At 39.6% G+C, this 18,678-nt stretch overlaps 1 protein-coding gene across 1 annotated transcript in view; it reads left to right on the forward strand.

The window, feature by feature from the left end:
* The first annotated feature begins 566 nt into the window (after nucleotides 1-566).
* The window catches only part of HACD2 (3-hydroxyacyl-CoA dehydratase 2), a 104,840-nt gene continuing 86,728 nt past the window's right edge, over nucleotides 567-18,678 (forward strand). Inside the window, exons 1-2 of the mRNA XM_030330670.2 lie at nucleotides 567-773; nucleotides 3,432-3,549. Of these exons, the coding sequence (XP_030186530.1) occupies nucleotides 619-773; nucleotides 3,432-3,549 (273 nt within the window). The 5' untranslated portion in view covers nucleotides 567-618. The remainder of the gene's footprint in view (nucleotides 774-3,431; nucleotides 3,550-18,678) is intronic.

Raw genomic sequence — 18,678 nt, forward strand, 5'->3', positions numbered from 1 at the left:
AAAGCCAGGGCAGAAACCTTCAGAGACTGAACCTTCAAGCTGGCTTCTGGGGAAAGAGCAGAGCGCACTCGCCATAAAGTATCTTCTCTACTGGTCCCTGGGGTTGATGGGAAGCAATATTCGTCTGTATTACCCTGACCCAAAATGGCAGGTTATTAGATCACGTGCATAGCGGTGACGCTAGAGCCACTGGAAGAAGCAAGATGAGAAGGGAGAAAGAAAGCATCATTTTCTTGATCCACTATGGAGGCAGAGGTTATAGGTGAGAGAATAGGGACGAGGAAGCATCCAGACGGCAGAAACTGCGGGCTTGGCAAGGGAGGCCATAGGCGACACTGACCTAACCCAAAATGGCTCCAGAGGTTATAACCGGGAGCGCAAAAAGAGGCGGTGATTACGGTGATCAAAGATGGCGCTGGCGTCTGAAGGGAGGTGACGGGCGGGGGGTGCCAGGAGTGTCTTTGCCCTCTTCCAAGATGGCGGCCGTCGTGGGCGCTGTCTCTGGCTCCGCCCCACGGTCTCGGCCCCGCCCCTCCCTCGTCCCTCCCTCCGCCTCCTCTCAGTGCCGAGTCCGGGCGGTGGTGTTCTCGCAGGGAGAGCGTGCTCGGGGCCCTTGACATGGCGGCAGCGGCGGCTACTGCAGCGACAAAGGGGAATGGGGGTGGGGGGGGACGGGCCGGAGCCGGCGAAGCTGGCGGCGCGCGGAAAAAGAAGGGCCCAGGGCCTCTGGCCACGGCGTACCTGGTCATCTACAATGTGGTGATGACGGCGGGGTGAGGCCAGGGCTCGGGGAGGCGGGGAGCGAGCCTGGCCGGGGAGGGGGCTCTGCGGCCGGCGGGGCCTCCGGGCCCCCGCGCAGCGCAGCCCGGGCGGTGGGTGTCTGGGTCCGGGCTCCGGGGCACTGTGGACAGCCGAGCGCTGAGCCGGCCCGGGTGCCTGCCCGGAACTCCCGTCTGGGCGAGGGGCCGAGCAAGTTCGCAGGGACTGGGTGTGCCCGAGCTGGAGTTCCCGGGCACCAAGGGGGTACGGGTTTGAAAGCCGCCCTGGGGCTGGTCCCCAGGGCCTTGGAAGGACGGGTGGGCTGGCCAGGGGTCGGCCATCCTGCAGCGCGGAGGAGAGCTCTGGCGGCAAGTCACGAATGCGAGCCATTTCTCCCAAGGGGAGTGGAGGGAGCTGTGGCTGCAGAGTGACCATATATTTAGGCGGCTGTTTTCAAAATCCAGACTGAGCTTTAATCTGAAAGGTAGTGGAAAAGCGTTCAAAGTTTTTGACCAGTGACATGAGCAGAGCTGTGCTTTAGATGAGTTGAGACTTTTTAGGAGGGATTGGGGTAAGGAAGAAGGAATTGGGGAGGAGGGCAATAGACCCTCCAAACTGGTTTTACCTTCTCTTGTTTCTCCCTCATTTCAGCCCATCCCTTGCCTCAGCAGGTTTAGTTCTAGTTCTGACACTAACTAGCTATGTGACCTTGGATAAATCACTTTGCTTTTCTTGTCCTCTGTTTCTCATCTGTAAAACTAAAGAATTTGGGTTAGGTGGGCTCCAAGGTTCCTCCAATTCTTTGATCCCATAGTTTTGGTGAGGAAGATCACAGGATCAGACTATTTGTTGTTGTTGTTGTTGTTTTAAGATTTTATTTTTAAGTGATCTGCACCCAACGTGGTGGGGCTCAAACTTAGAACCCTAAGATCAAGAGTCGCACGCTCTGCCAGCAGCCAGCCAGGCGCCCCTGTTACGTATTTTTAATTCGTATTCATTTATAAAAGATTTTCCCTAACATTTTATTATGAAAACACTTAAAGATGCAGAAAAGTTTAAAGAACTCTATGGTGAACATCTAGTTTTATTTATTTTTAAAATAGGTACTACGTTGGCAGGTGTGTAATTCAAAATATTACCTAAGAGCATACAGTGAAACTCTTCCCTCTCACCCTTCATTTCCACCCAGATCCCCTCCCTGGAGGCAGCTAATTTTGTGATGCTTTCACATCTTCACATGCTGATACAAGCAAATATGTACACACACATACACACACACACACCCTTTTTTAAAAATGCTAATGTCATGTTAGCATTTCAGCACCTTGCATTTTTCACCCAAATATATATAGAGAGAGGTTTGTGGACTTGATTATTTTATTAGAAATGGCTGGTGTTGAAATGTAGTTTCAAAGAGATGGTGACTTGCTTGACTAGCTTGAGATCATGGAACTTGTTAGCCGGAGATCTATATCTAGAACCTATTTCTCTTGACTCACAGGCCAGTGAAGAAATACTACAGATGCAAGTTTTCTTTATCACATAAATCGTCATAGAGTGACTTTTAAAAGAACATTCTGGAATGTGTGTGTATTTATATCTATATGTAAATTCTTATCAGCAAGGGCATTAATGAAAGCATTGGACTGGAAAGAGATTTTAAGGTTCATTGGGGAAAAAGGAAAGAAGCCTTTATTCCTAGGTGATAGAGAGTAGGGAGTGGTGTCTTAAGCCAAGAAGAGAAATTGGGATTTTGAGAATAAAGTAGGCTTTTTTTTTTTTTTTTTGTAGGCTGCTAATGTTGAGACAGTTACACCATTCAAGAATTCATTTCTTTTACAAATTCTTATTTGATGTCTTTGTATGATAGTTTCTGGAAATAACATAGATCATATATCCCACTGCCTGGTTGAGATTGTACATTATTTAGGTAAACCTATTGTTGCTTTCAAGGAGACATACCTTAATAATAAACGTCCATTTGTTTCACTATGGAGCTTAACAAAAAACTACAGGGCCTGAGAAATTCATTTTTGAGAAGGACACAACAGAAATGTAACATTCCCAGTGATAGGCCTAAGTGTTTCCCTGTTTTGTGTTTTGTATTGATCTGGATTAATGGATTTTGGGAAATTGAGCTAAAAATCCTTTTTTCTTTAAAAAACCCACCTTTTATTCTTATTTCATTTGCAATTTTAAAAGAATAGGGTATAGGTATGTTTCTGTGAGATACTTGTGACAATAGTTTAAAACCTCTTTTCTCCTCCCTATTATTATTACAGACCCTCTGACTGCACAGGCCATTTAAAATTTTCCTGTAACAGCTTTTTTTTTTTCTCTTGTCTTAGACATTCTGGCACTTAATTTAGCTGCTCAAGGACCAATTTAGCTTATTCTCTTCATTTTGGCCTTGTTCTCAACAGGCAAGTTTGCCAGAAAGCTGAGCTCCAGATGGGTGAGGTGCCACTGTGCTTTTGCAGAGCACTCTTGGTTGGGTGTTGGTGGTGGTGCATTACAGCTTGGCATTTGAGGGCCATAGTTGATAAATCCAGGATGCTGATTCTTCAGGTCACCTTTAGCAGTATCTTTTGTTGCCAAATTTCAATTACCTCAGATCCCCACTTTTTTTTTTCTCTCTCTAATGGCTCTTTTTTTTTCCCTCTTTTTCACAGGTGGCTTGTTATAGCAGTTGGTCTGGTCAGAGCATACCTGGCTAAGGGTAGCTATCATAGCCTTTATTATTCCATTGAAAAGCCTTTGAAATTCTTCCAAACTGGAGCCTTATTGGAGGTAGGTACTCAGATTTGTTGTTGTTATTGGTTTCCATCGTGATAAAATAAGAAACACGCTACTGAATTATATTGAAGGAGCCATAACTCTGTTGGATTTCCTTTAAATTTGAGAACTTGCCTCATAGCATACTATAATGTTGATGACCAGATTTATCTTTGTGACATTCTGGATAAGGCAAAATCTCATTGAATTTATATTACCTGGAATATATTTTACATCCAACTTCTATTGGAAATCAAATGAGACAAGCTTATAAGAGGATTGTTTTTAATTCTAGGGAAATCCTAGGGAAGTGTTAGCAAACTCAGATACTCTCAGCAGCCAGCTTATGATGGAAACAGTGAAGCTGGTAAGTGTAGGATGTTAGGAATGGTAGATCTAAGAAACAGTAGAGCCTCTATAAATGCATCAAAAAGTTGTTTTAAATAAATGTTCATTAATTTCCCTGTATGAAGAATAACACGTATCTAGTCCTGTCTCCTGTGTTCAGTATATGTTAGAGTTTTTGAGTTGCGAGTGACAAAAACTCAATGCAAACTATTCTGAGCAAAAAAGGAATTTACTGGCTTTATAGTTGATAAAAATAAAGGGTTAACTTACAGAATCAAAGGGACCAGCTCAGTTATGAGACCCCAGGATTGGATTGGACTTTGTCAGACTCTTTCCATCTCTTATCTGTGTTTATGTCTGTTTCTCTTTGAATGTTGGTCTAAGGCTCCCCTACTATAGACTGCCTTCTCCACATGGAGAAGTTCTAGGGAAGGGTTCTGGTTGACCTTACTTAGACCAGTCTCTCTTGCCTGTGATGTGAGTTAGTTGATTAGCTAGGTCTAGGATATAAGCCCATCCTTCTGGCCAAAGGGACTATAAGCTTTGTTCATGGAAAAGGAGGTATAGGGTAGCTTTGGGCGCATAGTTCATTACGGTTGCAACAAAGATCTGGTATTCTGTTTCATTTCACTTAGCCTCCAGGACAAGCCCATCATGTCATTTGGAAGGTTATTACCTTTCACCTCCAGGAAATGACATGCAACACCTTAAGCTCCCACCTTCACATTTGAAAGCAGAAAGTTGTTTTCATTTTTTTTCCCTCTCAGCAGAGGTTTCAATACCGTCCATATGTACGTTTTAGGCAGATGGTATGGAAAAGTGAGCTTCCAGCTGTGAATCCAAGTACCCGTATTGTAACTCTGCTGGTTTTACCAACTAACTCTGTGATTTTGAGCAAGTAATTTACTTCTTGTCCACAGCTTCTTCTCATTTGAAATAACTAGGTTAAAGTCGATTTCCAAAGCCTGTTCCTGCCCTAACAGTTTGAGTCTGAGGAAACTTCAGCAAATCCTTGTGTGGGCCATTTGTTAAACTTCGAGTTTTGAATTTTTTTGGAAAGAGCCAAAGTAAGTAGTACCTTGCCTCTCAGAGCTTTGGCCAGCACAATTCTCTCAAGCTGTAAAGAAGCAAGTTTGGAGCCAGGACCATGAGAAACTTGCCCCAGTGCTTGACACAGTACGCAGGTGTGCCCAATTAGAATATTTCATTAATTTAAAGGGGTTCTATCTCTGTAAGACTTTGTAATAATAGAGGTATAATTTTTAAAATTTCAGTATGTCTCAGGGAAGGTAGTGACATTAAATATGTTATACACAAAATCCACTCAGGAACCAAATCTTACATTTTGAAGGATTAGCTCATTTATCCCTATAGAATTTTGAACAGGGATTTAAGAAAACATTTTGGATTTTTGGTTTTATCTCTGTTATCCTCACTCAGAACCAATTAGGTGACAAATCCTGGATTTAATTTTGGGAAAAGGATTTTGCAAAATGAAGTGAGGGCTCCCAGGAATAGCAGGGAATTAGCTGTGTAGTTGTCAGTCACGGCAGTAGACCCCTCAGCCTGGGGCAAGAGAGCAGGCTTATGAAAAGTGCATTTCCTGAGTGGTCGGTGAAAGGCTATTTCATGTCTACTCCACCTGCATCCTAGAATATATTACGTGTGCACAGTGTTGTTGAAGTACAGATTAGTTATCCTCATGGGAATTATTAGTGTTTGACAATATATCTTTTTTGCAAGGGGAGAAAAGGAGAAAATGATCCCAGGGAGGTTGCTCATTTATACCTCTGTATGCTGAATGTCATTATAATTTTGTTTTATTGAAGGATAATTAGCATACAGTGTTAATAGTTTCAGGTGTGAAATATAGTGATTCAGCAGTTCTATACATTACTCAGTGCTTATCAAGATAAGTGTACTCTTAATCTCCTTTATCTGTTTCACCCGTCTCCCCCCAACCTCTGGCAACCACCAGTTTGTTCTCTATATTCAAGAGTCTGTTGGCAGTTTTTTTATTTCCTAATATCCTGTGTCTTTGACTTTTATTTTCCTCTGTCTCTTTTTGCATTTTTTGCCTTATTTTAAATTATAATTCTAGTATATTAATACACAATGTTGTATTAGTTTCGGTGTACAATATAATAATTCAGCAATTCTGTGCATTACTTAGTGCTCATCGTGATAGGTATACTTTTAATACCCTTCACCTATTTCACCCTTCCCCCCACCCACCTTCCCTCTGGTAACTGTCAGTTTGTTCTCTCTCATTAAGAGTCCGTGTTTTGGGTTGTCTTTTTTTTCTTTGCTTGTTTGTTTTGTTTCTTAAATCCCACATATGAGTGAAATCATATGGTACTTGTCTTTCTCTACCTGACTTACTTCACTTAGCATAATACTCTCTAAAATCATCCATGTTGTTGCACATGGCAAGATCTCTTTCTTTTTTATGGCTGAGTAATGTAATATACGTATATGTGTATATATATATAATATTATATATAATATTATATGTATATATAATATATAATTGTATATGTATACTACTATAAATGAGGTTACTTGTATCTTTGCATGCTGAGTGTTAGTAGATTTTGTGGGAGTTTGCTTAAAAAGCAAATGGAGATTACTTGTTGTTTGCAACAAACTTCAAATTTTCTTAGGAAAATGTAACACTATGCTTTTCAAAAGATTTAAAAACATATGCCAGGCAAGTGCAAATGGGATGAAGTAGTATAATAAAGTAAACGATTTTGCTTCTGAGGAAATTAAATAATGTCTTACAAAATGGGTGTATAGATATACTGAGTCAGTGATACAATAATGTATCTTTTTTATAAAATGAACACAAATCCTAATGTTTTTGCATGCTTGTTGGACAGTGTCTTGAGTGTATTTTATAGATACTTTTGCAAGTTATTCCACAGGTGATCATTTAAATAAGTGTGTGTTTGAGTTGCTGTAATGTATGCCATGGAGGTTGAGCCCTTACTAATAGAGAGCTTAAAGTCTTGTTGGGTAGATGATTATATTAGGGCTCTTGGCTGGAGATTACAGAAACCTCCTTAACCAACTTGAACCGTAAGGGGACTTTTTTATAAGTTTGTAAGATGTCCTATGGAATCCAAGGACAAGGATGCACCCAGAACCCTTCAGGGAACCCAGGGATTCTTGCTGCACTCTTATCTCTGCTGTTCTCACTTTAATTGTCTCTGATTCTTTCTTCCCATCTTGCACACTAATTTTCTTGGTTTCTTAATCTACATGGCAAATAATGGTAATAGCCAAAAGCTTCTGAGACTATTGCTCCTGCAAACAAGGGAGCAACTAATTAGAAATAGAATCCTACCTGCTCCCAATTCCACATTCCCAGTGAAGGGCCTGAATTGTCCAGCTTGAATCAGGTTCTCATTCCTGGTCACCTGGTAGACAGGAGCAATTAGTCATATTAACCATACAGAAGTTGGAGGGAAGGGCTAATTTCTAGAAAAAAGGGTACTAGGTGGAAAGCCCAGTAAGTATTTACCAAGGCACTGAAACACAGTACAACCAGAATTACAACGTTTGAAATGATTTATAAATTGACAGAAGATGAAATATACTGATAATCTTGTGAGCCAAGAGGTCAGTGAATGAATATAGTGTGTCTTGAATTGAATCTTGAGTAATCCTGAGAGCTAATTAACATATGTAGGAAAAATATATTTTAAAAATGTCATTCGTGGGTAAACAAATTTCCATACCATAAAATTAATGAATTGGTGATACATGTTATGACACAGACGAATCTTGAAAACATTATGCTATATGAAAGAAGCCAGACACAGAACACCACACATTATGTGATTCTATTTATATGAAATGTCCAGAGAGGCAAATCCATTGAGACAGAAAGTAGATTAGTGGTTGCCAGGGGCTGTGGGGAGGACAGAATAGGGAGTGACTGCTAATGGGTACAGGATTTCTTAAGGTGATGACAGTATTCTGGAATTAGTGGTGATGGTTGCACAACCTTGCAAATGTACTAAAAACTGCTGAATTGCACACTTTAAATGGTGAATTTTGTGGTATGTAAATTATGCATCAATTTTTTAAAAATTCATCTATAATAAGCTGTGGGTAAATTTTCTTCTTCATTTCTGTTTTTGATCTGTGATATTCATTGATAAGGATAGACTGCCTTTCCAGCTTTGTTAGAGTTGAGTTAAAGGTTAGAATTTAGTAGATTGATGTTGTATTATGACAGTTTAAAATTATTTCTGAGAGAATTTGGATTCAGTTAACATAAGACTATAATTATAGCAAAGACACTTAAATACTCATGATTGGATATACTTCAGTGATTGGCAGTGTGATTCCAGTGGTTTAAGAATGGCTCTGCAAAGACATTAATTGTTGAGACTGAAATAGAGCGTCATCAACATATGTACATCACTATATTTATCACTTGCCTATCACTGTCCAGCTGGGAATGCCTACTGGGCCACAGGAATTCCTTTTCTTCCTATTCTCTTCCAGATCCTTCTATTGTTTGGAACCCCCTCACCTACAAAAAAAAAAAAAAAAGAGAGAGAAAACACCCCAGTCTCACTTGTGATCTTTTCTTAGAGTTTGTCTAGGGCTGGGTCTGCAGTGGCACAACTAGTTCCAGAGAAGCAGCGGAGGAGAGTGGACAGTTTTTGTTGTGTCTTCTTACCCTGCTACCATTTTCCAAGCCCCATCTCTGTAATCTGTTCTGACTCATCGTGCTTCATCTTTCAACTGCCTTCAGACCCTTTAATGACATATTCAGGAAGCTGATTTTGATTATTTCTCTAAAATAAAGCAAAATGTTAAGAACTTGTAGTGTCCATAAGAAGAAGGGGGCTCCCAGCTTGTCTTCCTGCCAGTTTTTCTGTCTGTTTACCTCAAATGGTAGATGACTTTTTTTTTTTTAATGTTTACTTATTTATCTTTGAGAGGGAGAAAGAGAGCACATGCATGCCTGGGAAGAGGGTCAGAGAGAGAAGAGAGAGAGAATCCCAAGCAGGCTCCATGCTGCTCATATTGTGATCCCACAAATGGGAGATCATGACCTCAGCTGAAATCAGGAGTTGGATGCTTGACCAACTGAGCCACCAGGCTCCCCTAGATGACTTTTTTCCCATAGGGATGCTTGGAGGTTACATTCTGTGGCATTTAAAAAAAAAAATTTTTTTTTTAATGTTTATTTATTTTTGAGAGAGAGAGAGAGAGAGAGAGAGACACAGAATCCGAATTAGGCTCCGGGCTCTCTGAGCTGTCAGCACAAAGCCTGACGTGGGGCTTGAACTCATGGAACCGTGAGATCGTGACCCGAGCCGAAGTTGGCCACTTAACCGATTGAGCCACCCAGGTGCCCACCCCTCTTTGGCATTATTAATATGGTAGTATTAATATGGTAGTATGCTTCAGGAACATCATTGGTTAAGTTTACTTTTGTGTACTTGTCTGGGGACATGACCACCATCTGTAATATTTTTCCTCCCTGTGAAAACATGATAACTTCTCAAAAATAATAATTTAAAAAGGAAATTTTGAAACACAAGCTAAATGTACATTTTAGACTACCTTTATTCTGAAGACTTGTTTTGAGAAAACAGACCTCTAAAAGAGACCTCTGAAATGCTCACAGAGCAGTCATAGTGGGGATATTTCACAAAAACAGAAATGACAACAAACCTCAGACAAAGTAGCTTCAAAAACACTGAAAACCAGAGGTAAACTAGGGAACTTGGGTGTAATTAATGTCACAACGTTAGAAGGGAAGAGGGATCCTGTGGGAAACAGGAGCCCACCCACACAGGCCTTCCTGCTTGATGACTCAAGCAAATAGAAGAAAATTGATATGGCATTCAAACAGGTGAGACAGCTAATGGCTATAGAAAGGAAAGGACAGAACATTTTTTTTAAGTGAACTAAAAATATAGGTGGTGTCAGTACAGGGCAGGAAGGAGGCCATAGTGCAGAGAAAGTAGGTGATACTAAAGATCAAGAAAAGGCAAGAATTCCCAGTTATAGGCTGAGATTAAATAGATTGCAGAGCAGAAGCCATTGAGAATGTTCAGAATTCACCATTTCGAATATAAAAAAGAACATTATAAAATATGTAGTGCCAAGCAGATCAGAAATACTACGTGTTGGTGGATTAGCTAACGTGTGAATGATTGTCTGAACAATAGGAAAGCGAAATATATGAGAAAGTAGTGAAATTCAACAGACAAATAATAATGCAATAAGAACTGATGTATCTGGATTGAGGGTATACAACTTGTTCAAAAAGTAAGGTTGGAACAACAACAATAGAAAAGGTTGGAACATGTAACTCATAATCAGGAAAAATTCTAGAAAACTTTTCTGAAACTGAAAGACCAACTCAGTATGCTAATTGAGAGTATTTGGAGTTCCACATTGGAGCTGTTTTTCAAGAAAAAAAATCCTTTCCCTTTTTAGGCACCTATTTGTTAAATTTTTAAACTCAAAACAACGATTAGCAATTTCCAGCAGAAAAGAGATCTTAAAATGTTACAGTAAAACAGCCTAAGGCCCTAGACTTTGAAGAATAAAAAAATTCACATGAAGCTAGGAGAAAGCATTAGGTTCCTGGGTAACCTTGCAATTTCCTACAAATGGAGACAATTTGAGAATACCTACAAAAAGGAATAAAACTTTGGAAAAGCCTTATCAAAGGGTATTTAGCTCTTATGTAAATAAAATTAACTAAGTCTTTAGAGTAGCAATGTTCTGAATCTGTGCAGTTTGATACAGCAGCCACTATCACATGTGGCTTTTGGGCCCTTGAAATGGGGCTGATGGGACTGAGAAACTTGAGTTTTAAGTTTTATTTATTTTTAGTTTAAATTTCAGTAGGCACATGTGGGTAGTGGCCACTCCACTGGACAGCATAGCTTTAGAGCATGATCCGGATTGCAAGGTGTCCATTTGGCATTTGATAAGATAATTCATATCTGACCCAAGTAGAATGAAATAGGAAGGAGAGTAAAGAAGCAAAGGGAGACAAACTTAACAGTGTAAATTCTGTGTCACTCCAGAATTTAAATTCCTAATTCATAAGGTGAAAATAATAAGAACGATTATTAGAACATGTTGATGTTTTTAGATTGGGAAAAATAGGAAAAAAGCAAATTGCAGGTAATGGGAGAGGTATGGAAGGGTATGTATGAAGCTGCTACTGATGCTTATCCCCATGGAGGGGTGTGGTATTTGGGGGAGAATAAAAGGGAACCTCTCCTTTTTACTCTCTATACTTCAATGTGTGCTTATATATCACTTCCGTGACTCTTGAAATAAAAGGGAAGGTATAATAAACGTAATACGTGGGACGCTTGGGTAGCTCAGTCAGTTGAACATCTGACTCTTGACCCCAGCATCATGGGATTGAGCCCTACATGGGGCTCTGTGCTGAGCATGGAGGCTGCTTAAGGTTCCCTCTGCTCCTCTTTCCTGCTCACGCTCACTGTCTCTTTCTCTCAAAAATAAAAAAATAAATAAAAATAAAAAATAAATGTAACACGTAATACAATATAATAGGAAACAAAAAGAGAAAAATAAGATTAAAACATTTTTTGAAAAAAGAAGAAAATAGGCAGCTTAGATAGATTACCTTGTCACTTAAAATGATGTACAGAATTTTACATCTGTTGCTAAAAAAGAAAAAGGAAAGGGACACCTGGGTGGGCTCAACTGATTGAGTGCCTGACTCTTGATTTCTGCTCAGGTCATGATCTCACGGTTGTTGGGCTTCAAGCTGGGTGTGGAGCCTGCTTAAGATTCTTTCTCTGTCTCTCTCCCTCTCCCCCTACTCTCAAAAAAAATAATAAAAAATAAAAAAAGGAACAATAACAGTAAACCTACAAGATGACCAAGTATAGCACAAATGTATCATTTCTATTTATACAAATAGATTCATTAATTTTATCAAAATAAAAAGGGATACTGATGGTTAACATTTTAAAAAACAAAATTCAGCAACCTGTTGCCTATAAAAGACAAGCTTATTGAAGGACAAACCAGCCTGCCGTGACCAAGCATACAAGAAAAACAGGACCTCCCAGTTACAGCATAAGATAAAGTTGATAGCAGAGCAGAAGCCAAAGGGAAACTGGCAGAGTTCACAGTTTGTCATGCAGGAGGAACATGGCAGACATGTTGGTGGAATTAGTTGATGGGTAAATGATTATCATAGAAAAGCTGGCAGAAATGTTACAGAAGTAAAATTAGAATTGTACTTAAGTGTCACGGTATATGTAAAAGAACACTGGAGACAAGAAATTTGGGTACTGAGACTTTACCTTAAGTGTTTTCCCAGTTTTAAGTTCAGTGAGGCTTCAGCATTTCATTATCAGATTATAAAAATAAAACAGATTGGGTGCCTGGGTACCCCAGTTGGTTGAGCATCTGACTTTGGCTTAGGTCATGCTCTTGTGATTCATGAGTTTGAGCTCCACTCCACTTTCGATTCTCTGTCCCCCTCTCACTTTCCGTCCCCTGCTTCCATGCTCTTAAAAAAAAAAAAAAAAGAAAGCAAGTAACGAATTGATAAATTATAGAGGTTAGCGTAGTAAGAAAGGTAAAATTAAGTGACAAAGAGAAGATAATGGTAATTAAGGAAATTTCACCTGTTTTCTCCTTTAAAAATGACATAAAAGGGTTTTGAAAACAAGTTTAGATTGGAGTCTTTCAGGGAGTCCAATAAATACCCCCTTTTTCTTGCTTATGTTCTGAACATTGGGAAATAACTCAAAGGAATTGAATAAGGATCCTAAAAACTTTATTAGCAATAAAGGCCTGATAGTAGCTGTAAGACAGGTAAACTTGTCTTACTGCATGTAGTGCATTTGTTTATTGTTGTAGTCAATTTTTGGCAAATTTCTAGTATTTGTAGTCAAGGATGTCCTATTTCAAACAGTGAAACGTGAACATACAATTGCTAAAATAAACATATACTGTAAGTGTATTAGAAAATCAATTCCCATAAGCAGATACTGAGGAATCTGAGAGTCTCCGGGTCTCCTGCTGCACCTGTTGATACCAGAAAGCATTTAGCTTTTATAAGACCCTATCAGGATCGTGTAGATCTATTGGGAAGAATATGGATTTTATGATGGAGGCTGTGTGTTAGTGTGCAAGCTAAACAGATTTGCTAACTGAACTCCAGAATTAGATCACCACCCACCCTATCCTAGGCAGCAGCGGCCCCGGGTGGTGAGGAGTAAATAGAGAACTTGAAGTTCTTTGTGAAAACCCCAGGGTAGAGCTGAGCCGAGCATTCCCCACCTATTCTTCCCAAATTTACTGCTCAGATGAGTCATTCTTCCTTTCCTGGGGTGAAGTGATTAGCAGGTGGAGAGAGACCAGAAATATTTGGGGAGATAACCCTTCTCATGGAAGTCAGAAGAGATGAAAAGGTGTTTCCCTCTAATCATAAGTTCTATATATGCATTTTAGAAAAAAACAGATAAGCATAAAGAAGAAAATGGATGGAATCAATGTTTTAAGAAAATAGAATCATACATACATATGGTATGATGATTTTCAAAACTAACCAGATACTGGTAAACATAACTCAGATTAGTTCTGGACCTCTCCACAGTAACATGAATGTGGTAGACATTTCTTGGGGAGCTGCCCAGCTCAGGAGATTTTGTCCTCACTGGAAATTCTCCCAGTTCTATGGCTATACCTCTGTTTCTTGATAGCAATGAAATCTCTACTGCCTCTCAGGCCATGACTGGCTGATCCAGGGGTATACACCTGGCCCACACTACACTCGCCAGATTTTTCTTCTCCCAAGAATTTGGAACTTTGAGTTGAAAGATATTGGGGCCCATTGTAGCCTAGTCACATTAAATCTATGAGCTACAGCTGAGGTCTCCAAAGGTGCCTCAGTTCTGATTCCTCTTGAGATTTGCTAAACTTTATTGTGAGCAAATTTTGATTGCCATAGTCAGTAGAGTTGTGACTAGATGTTTTACAACACCTGAGGGAGTCCAACTCAGTAAAGATTTGTCTTGCATCTATCCTGACTTTTGTATATCCCCCAGGCTAATCACTCTGTAAATATAAATTGATAGTTTTGTAGTACATGTTGATACTAAAATATCCTCATGAGAAATTAAGCAAAAAGCTTATTAAGTTAGAAGAAGGTCGTTGTCTTAATTTTCTATTGCTGCTTCAAAGTCCAGATCTCATGGGCACCTGGGTGGCTCAGTTAGTTAAATGTCTGTCTTTGGCTCAGGTCATGATCTCCCGGTTTATGAGTTTGAGCCCCACCTCAAGCTCTCTGCTGTTAACGCAGAGCCTGCTTCGGATCCTCTGCCTCCCTCTCTCTCTCTGCCCCTCCTCGTTCTCTCTCTCTCTCTCTCTCTCTCTCTCTTCCAAAAATAAACATTTAAAAAATAAAGAAAGGGGCGCCTGGGTGGCGCAGTCGGTTAAGCGTCCGATTTCAGCCAGGTCACGATCTCGCGGTCCGTGAGTTCGAGCCCCGCGTCAGGCTCTGGGCTGATGGCTCAGAGCCTGGAGCCTGTTTCCGATTCTGTGTCTTCCTCTCTCTCTGCCCCTCCCCCGTTCATGCTCTGTCTCTCGCTGTCCCAAAAATAAATAAACGTTGAAAAAAAAAAAAAAATTTAAATAAAAAAAAAATAAAAAATAAAGAAAGATTTCATAAACTTAGCAGCTTGCTTTTAAAATAACACTCATTTATTAACTCATGGTTCTGTAAGTCAAAAGCTGGACTTGGCTGGGTTGTCCACACAGAGTCTCATAAGACTTAAATTAAGGTGTAGGTCAGGCTGGCCCTAATCTCTGGGCTCTAGGTAAGAATCTGCTAATAAGCTCATTCAGCTTGTTGGCAGAATCCAGTTCTTGTGGTTGAAGGTCTGACATCCTGCTTCCCTTGCTGTCAGCTGGAGGTCACTTCCTGCTTCTGCCACCAGCTTTGCTTTTAAAGGGCTCACTTTGTTGGATCAGGTCTATCCATATAATCTCCATATTTTAGAATCAATGGATTTGGGACTTTAATTACGTTTGTAAAAGTACCTAGATTAGTGTTTGGATAACCACCAAATAGGAATCATGGGGAATCATCTTTAGAATTTTGCCTACCACAGTTCATATAAAAAGTGAACCTGAGTGAAATCTATCATCACAAAATAATTGAGTAATTTGTTCACTCTGCCCATTGTACTCTGTAAGTATTAACACCATTTCCAACTTGCTTATTTAGTTGAAAAGGATTTCAGTGCGATAGTGTTGTTATTGCAAAAGCAATGAAATGGACTGAAATGATGTAACGGGATTTGAGATTCCTGTTCAGACTTCAGTTATTAAGTTAGTGAAGGTACATGAAATACAGGGATCTCCTTGGATTTTTAAAATATAACTATTTTAATATTTCTTATTAATTGTCTTTTGGGGATTACCATAGTTTTTCAGTTTTATCCTCAAAGTATCCAATCTGTTACACAATTGCTTTATTGCCTTTTGCATTATTGGTTTATTTGTTTTTATCTAATCCATCTCTGCCTTGTTACACCATTCAAAGAATGTGGACATAAGGATCGGCTTTCTGTGATACTTTCTTCCTACCTTATCTCATGACATAACCTAGAGGATTATTTTGACACCACACTTACAAATGAATAAGACCTGGCTCATTTGTGATGATACTGTACTTTCTTTTTTTTTGTTTTGATGTTTTTACTTTGGCTGTTATTTATCTTGGTGAATATTCTAACTTCAGTTAAGATTACTTCTCTATGTCCATTACTATATTAATACTATTTTTTATTCTAGTGTTGGTCTGTATCTCTGCTTTTTTTATTGTTCTGTGCTAGTTCAAAGTGCTTTCTGATATTCTTATTTTTATTTTATTTTTTAAACACTTATTTATTTTGAGAGATAGAGGGAGACTGAGCATGAGCCGGGGAGGGGCAGAGAGAGAGGTAGACACAGAATCCGAAGCAGGCTCCACTCTGAGCCATCAGCACAGAGCCCAACGTGGGGCTTGAACCCACGAACTGGGAGATTATGACCTGAGCCAAAGTCAGATGCTTAACCGACTGAGCCACCCAGGCGCCCCTGATATTCTTATTTTTAAATCCAAACTTATTTATCATAAATTGTCACAGACATCTGACTGCTTCATTATGTACCCAAACATTTGTATACTGAAATACATTTTTTAAAAAGTAAATTACTTTCTATTTCATCTTTGCATATCAGTTAGAACATCGTACTTTTTAAAAATGTTTGGGTGGATAAATAATATCATCTGTGAATTTCATTTCAGGATAGAAGAGGTATTATAAAATATATGTGATTAAAAAGGGGAGATAGAGTCTACTAGGACTAAGACTTGCTATTCTGTCACACAAAGAAAACGTGATAGCCCTTAAGCACTCTACAGTTGATGCTTACACAACACAGAGGTTGGGGCACCAACCTCCTATGCAGTTGAAAATCCATGGATAACTTTTGACTCCCCAAAAACTTAACTCCTAATAGCCTACTATTGGCCAGAAGCTTTACCAATAACATAAACAGTTGATAAATTATAAGGAAGAGAAAATGCAGTTATTGTACAGTACATTAGTAGAGTGAGGCACCACACCTCTCCTCATCCCCACCCAAAGTTAGCAAAGCTGGATCCTGGAGTCATACCCGGTCTGTGCTCCTCTTCCCAGGAATGTAGGAAACCTCATTCTAAGCACAGTTCAGGGGAAGTCAGAACTGGCAAAGGCAGAGCACTTTTAGACCTTCTCTGTAGGTCACTTGCTTCACCTGACCCCCCTTTACATAGTTCTAATACAGTTTCTGCTTGTGGGAAATGCTGGCAAGCCAAGAGAGGCCAGTTCCCCTTGGGTATTGGTTCCCAGCCTTAGAGAGTTTTCAGCACCGTGGACAGCGCCCCCTCCCTGCTTTTTCTCTCTGCAACCTAGGTTTCTGCCTGATGCTATCCTGCACCCAGAGTTCTTCTGGAACTCCAGGTTATCATTCTGTGGTCCTTGGACCACTCTGGCCAGTGACTGGCCCTGCCATTTTGTTGAGAATCCCTCCCCAGAGCTGGTTCCTTAGCGTCTCTCAGTTGAAGACTTCAGTGAACCCAGCTTCCCCAACGTGGGTGGTATGGTAAGGAGTGCCAGGAGCAACCAAGAGCCCTACTGTCCCAGCTTTCTCCATATGTTTCTTCCACCTTCTCTTCACTTGTAAATATTTGGCAACCTCTATCTTTTTAATCACTATATAAAATATGTGTTTATTGAAAAAAATCTGAGTGTAAGTGGACCCATGCAGTTCAAACTATTGTTGTGTAAGGATCAACTGTATATCCTTTGCTGTAATGTCCAATTGTTAATCAGCTGCCTGGATGGGTGCCTTACCACATACGTGGATAGGTTTTCTATTTGTGCACTGTCATTTGTCTTGTCTCAGCATGCTCTTTATTCATGTCTTTCATTCCTCATTTAAATCTATAGACATCTTAGTTTTCCTCAACTTTGCAGCAGGAGGTCCAGTTTATCTTGTCATATTCACACATTTGAGATTCTTAGCAGTGTTTTCTTTTGAAAAAGATTATAAGATTTGCAGTGTAATAATGCTTTTCTTGTCAATTATCAACAAATTTGTGAAGCTTGATTTTTTTTTAATCCAAGCCTCCTTCACTCCCCCCCACCCCAATTTAGTGAAATAACAGTTTTTGAGTATATGGTCTTATATTTTAGATGAGCTAAGTCTTGTCAAGTTATAACTTCAGCAGATATCTTCTAACTAATGTGCAATAAAATAATATGATAGAAAAATCAGTAGAGTAGAAATAGAGCCTAGATTCTGGACCCTGGATACTACTTTGGGCAATTTGAGCAGCTTTTCTTAGCCTTGATTTTCTCATCTGTAAGTAGAGATAACTGTCCTGACTATCTGCCAGGGTTGTTGTTAGGACCAAATAATAAACTGCTACAGAAATGTGAATTCTGAAGTGTACTACAATAGCTGATAGGTCTTATCATCCAGAAAAGCTTTGATCATTAAATAATATTATGGATGGGTGCAGATTACATTTTTATTATTATGTAAGTTTCAGGTATACAGCTTTACAATTCAATATCTGTATACACTACAAAGTGGTCACCATAAGTCTAGTTCCCAGCCATACCGTTGACCCCCTTCACCCCTTTCACCCACCCCGTAGCCCCCTTCCCCTCTGGTAACCATTAGTCTGTTCTCTGTGAGTTGTTTTTGTTTTATTTTGTTCACTTGTTTTGTTGTTTTTTACATATCAGTGAAATCATATGATATTTGTCTTTCTCTGCCTGACTTATTTTGTTGAGCATAATGCCCTCAAGGTCTATCCATGTTGTAGCAAATGGCAAGATTCATTCTTTTTTATGGCTGAATAGTATGCCATTTTATAAATATGCCACATCTTCTTTATCCATTCAGCTGTTAATGGACACTTAGGTTGTTTTCATATCTTGGCTATTATAAATAATGCTACAGTGAACATAGGGGTGCATGTATCTTTTTGAATTAGTGTTTTTGTATTCTTCGCATAAATATGAAGTGGAATAGATGGGTCATATGGTAGATTTATCCTTTTTTTTTCTCATTTATTTATTTGTTTTGTGGGGGAGTGAGCATTCTTGTCTTTTTCCTGTTCTTAAGAGGAAAAGTTTTTGGGGTGCCTGGGTGGCTCAGTTGGCTAAGCATCCGACTTCAGCTCAGGTCATGATCTCACAGTTCATGAGTTTGAGCCCCACA

The sequence above is a fragment of the Lynx canadensis genome, chromosome C2 (assembly GCF_007474595.2).
Source record: "Lynx canadensis isolate LIC74 chromosome C2, mLynCan4.pri.v2, whole genome shotgun sequence".
Taxonomy (NCBI): Eukaryota; Metazoa; Chordata; class Mammalia; order Carnivora; family Felidae; genus Lynx; species Lynx canadensis.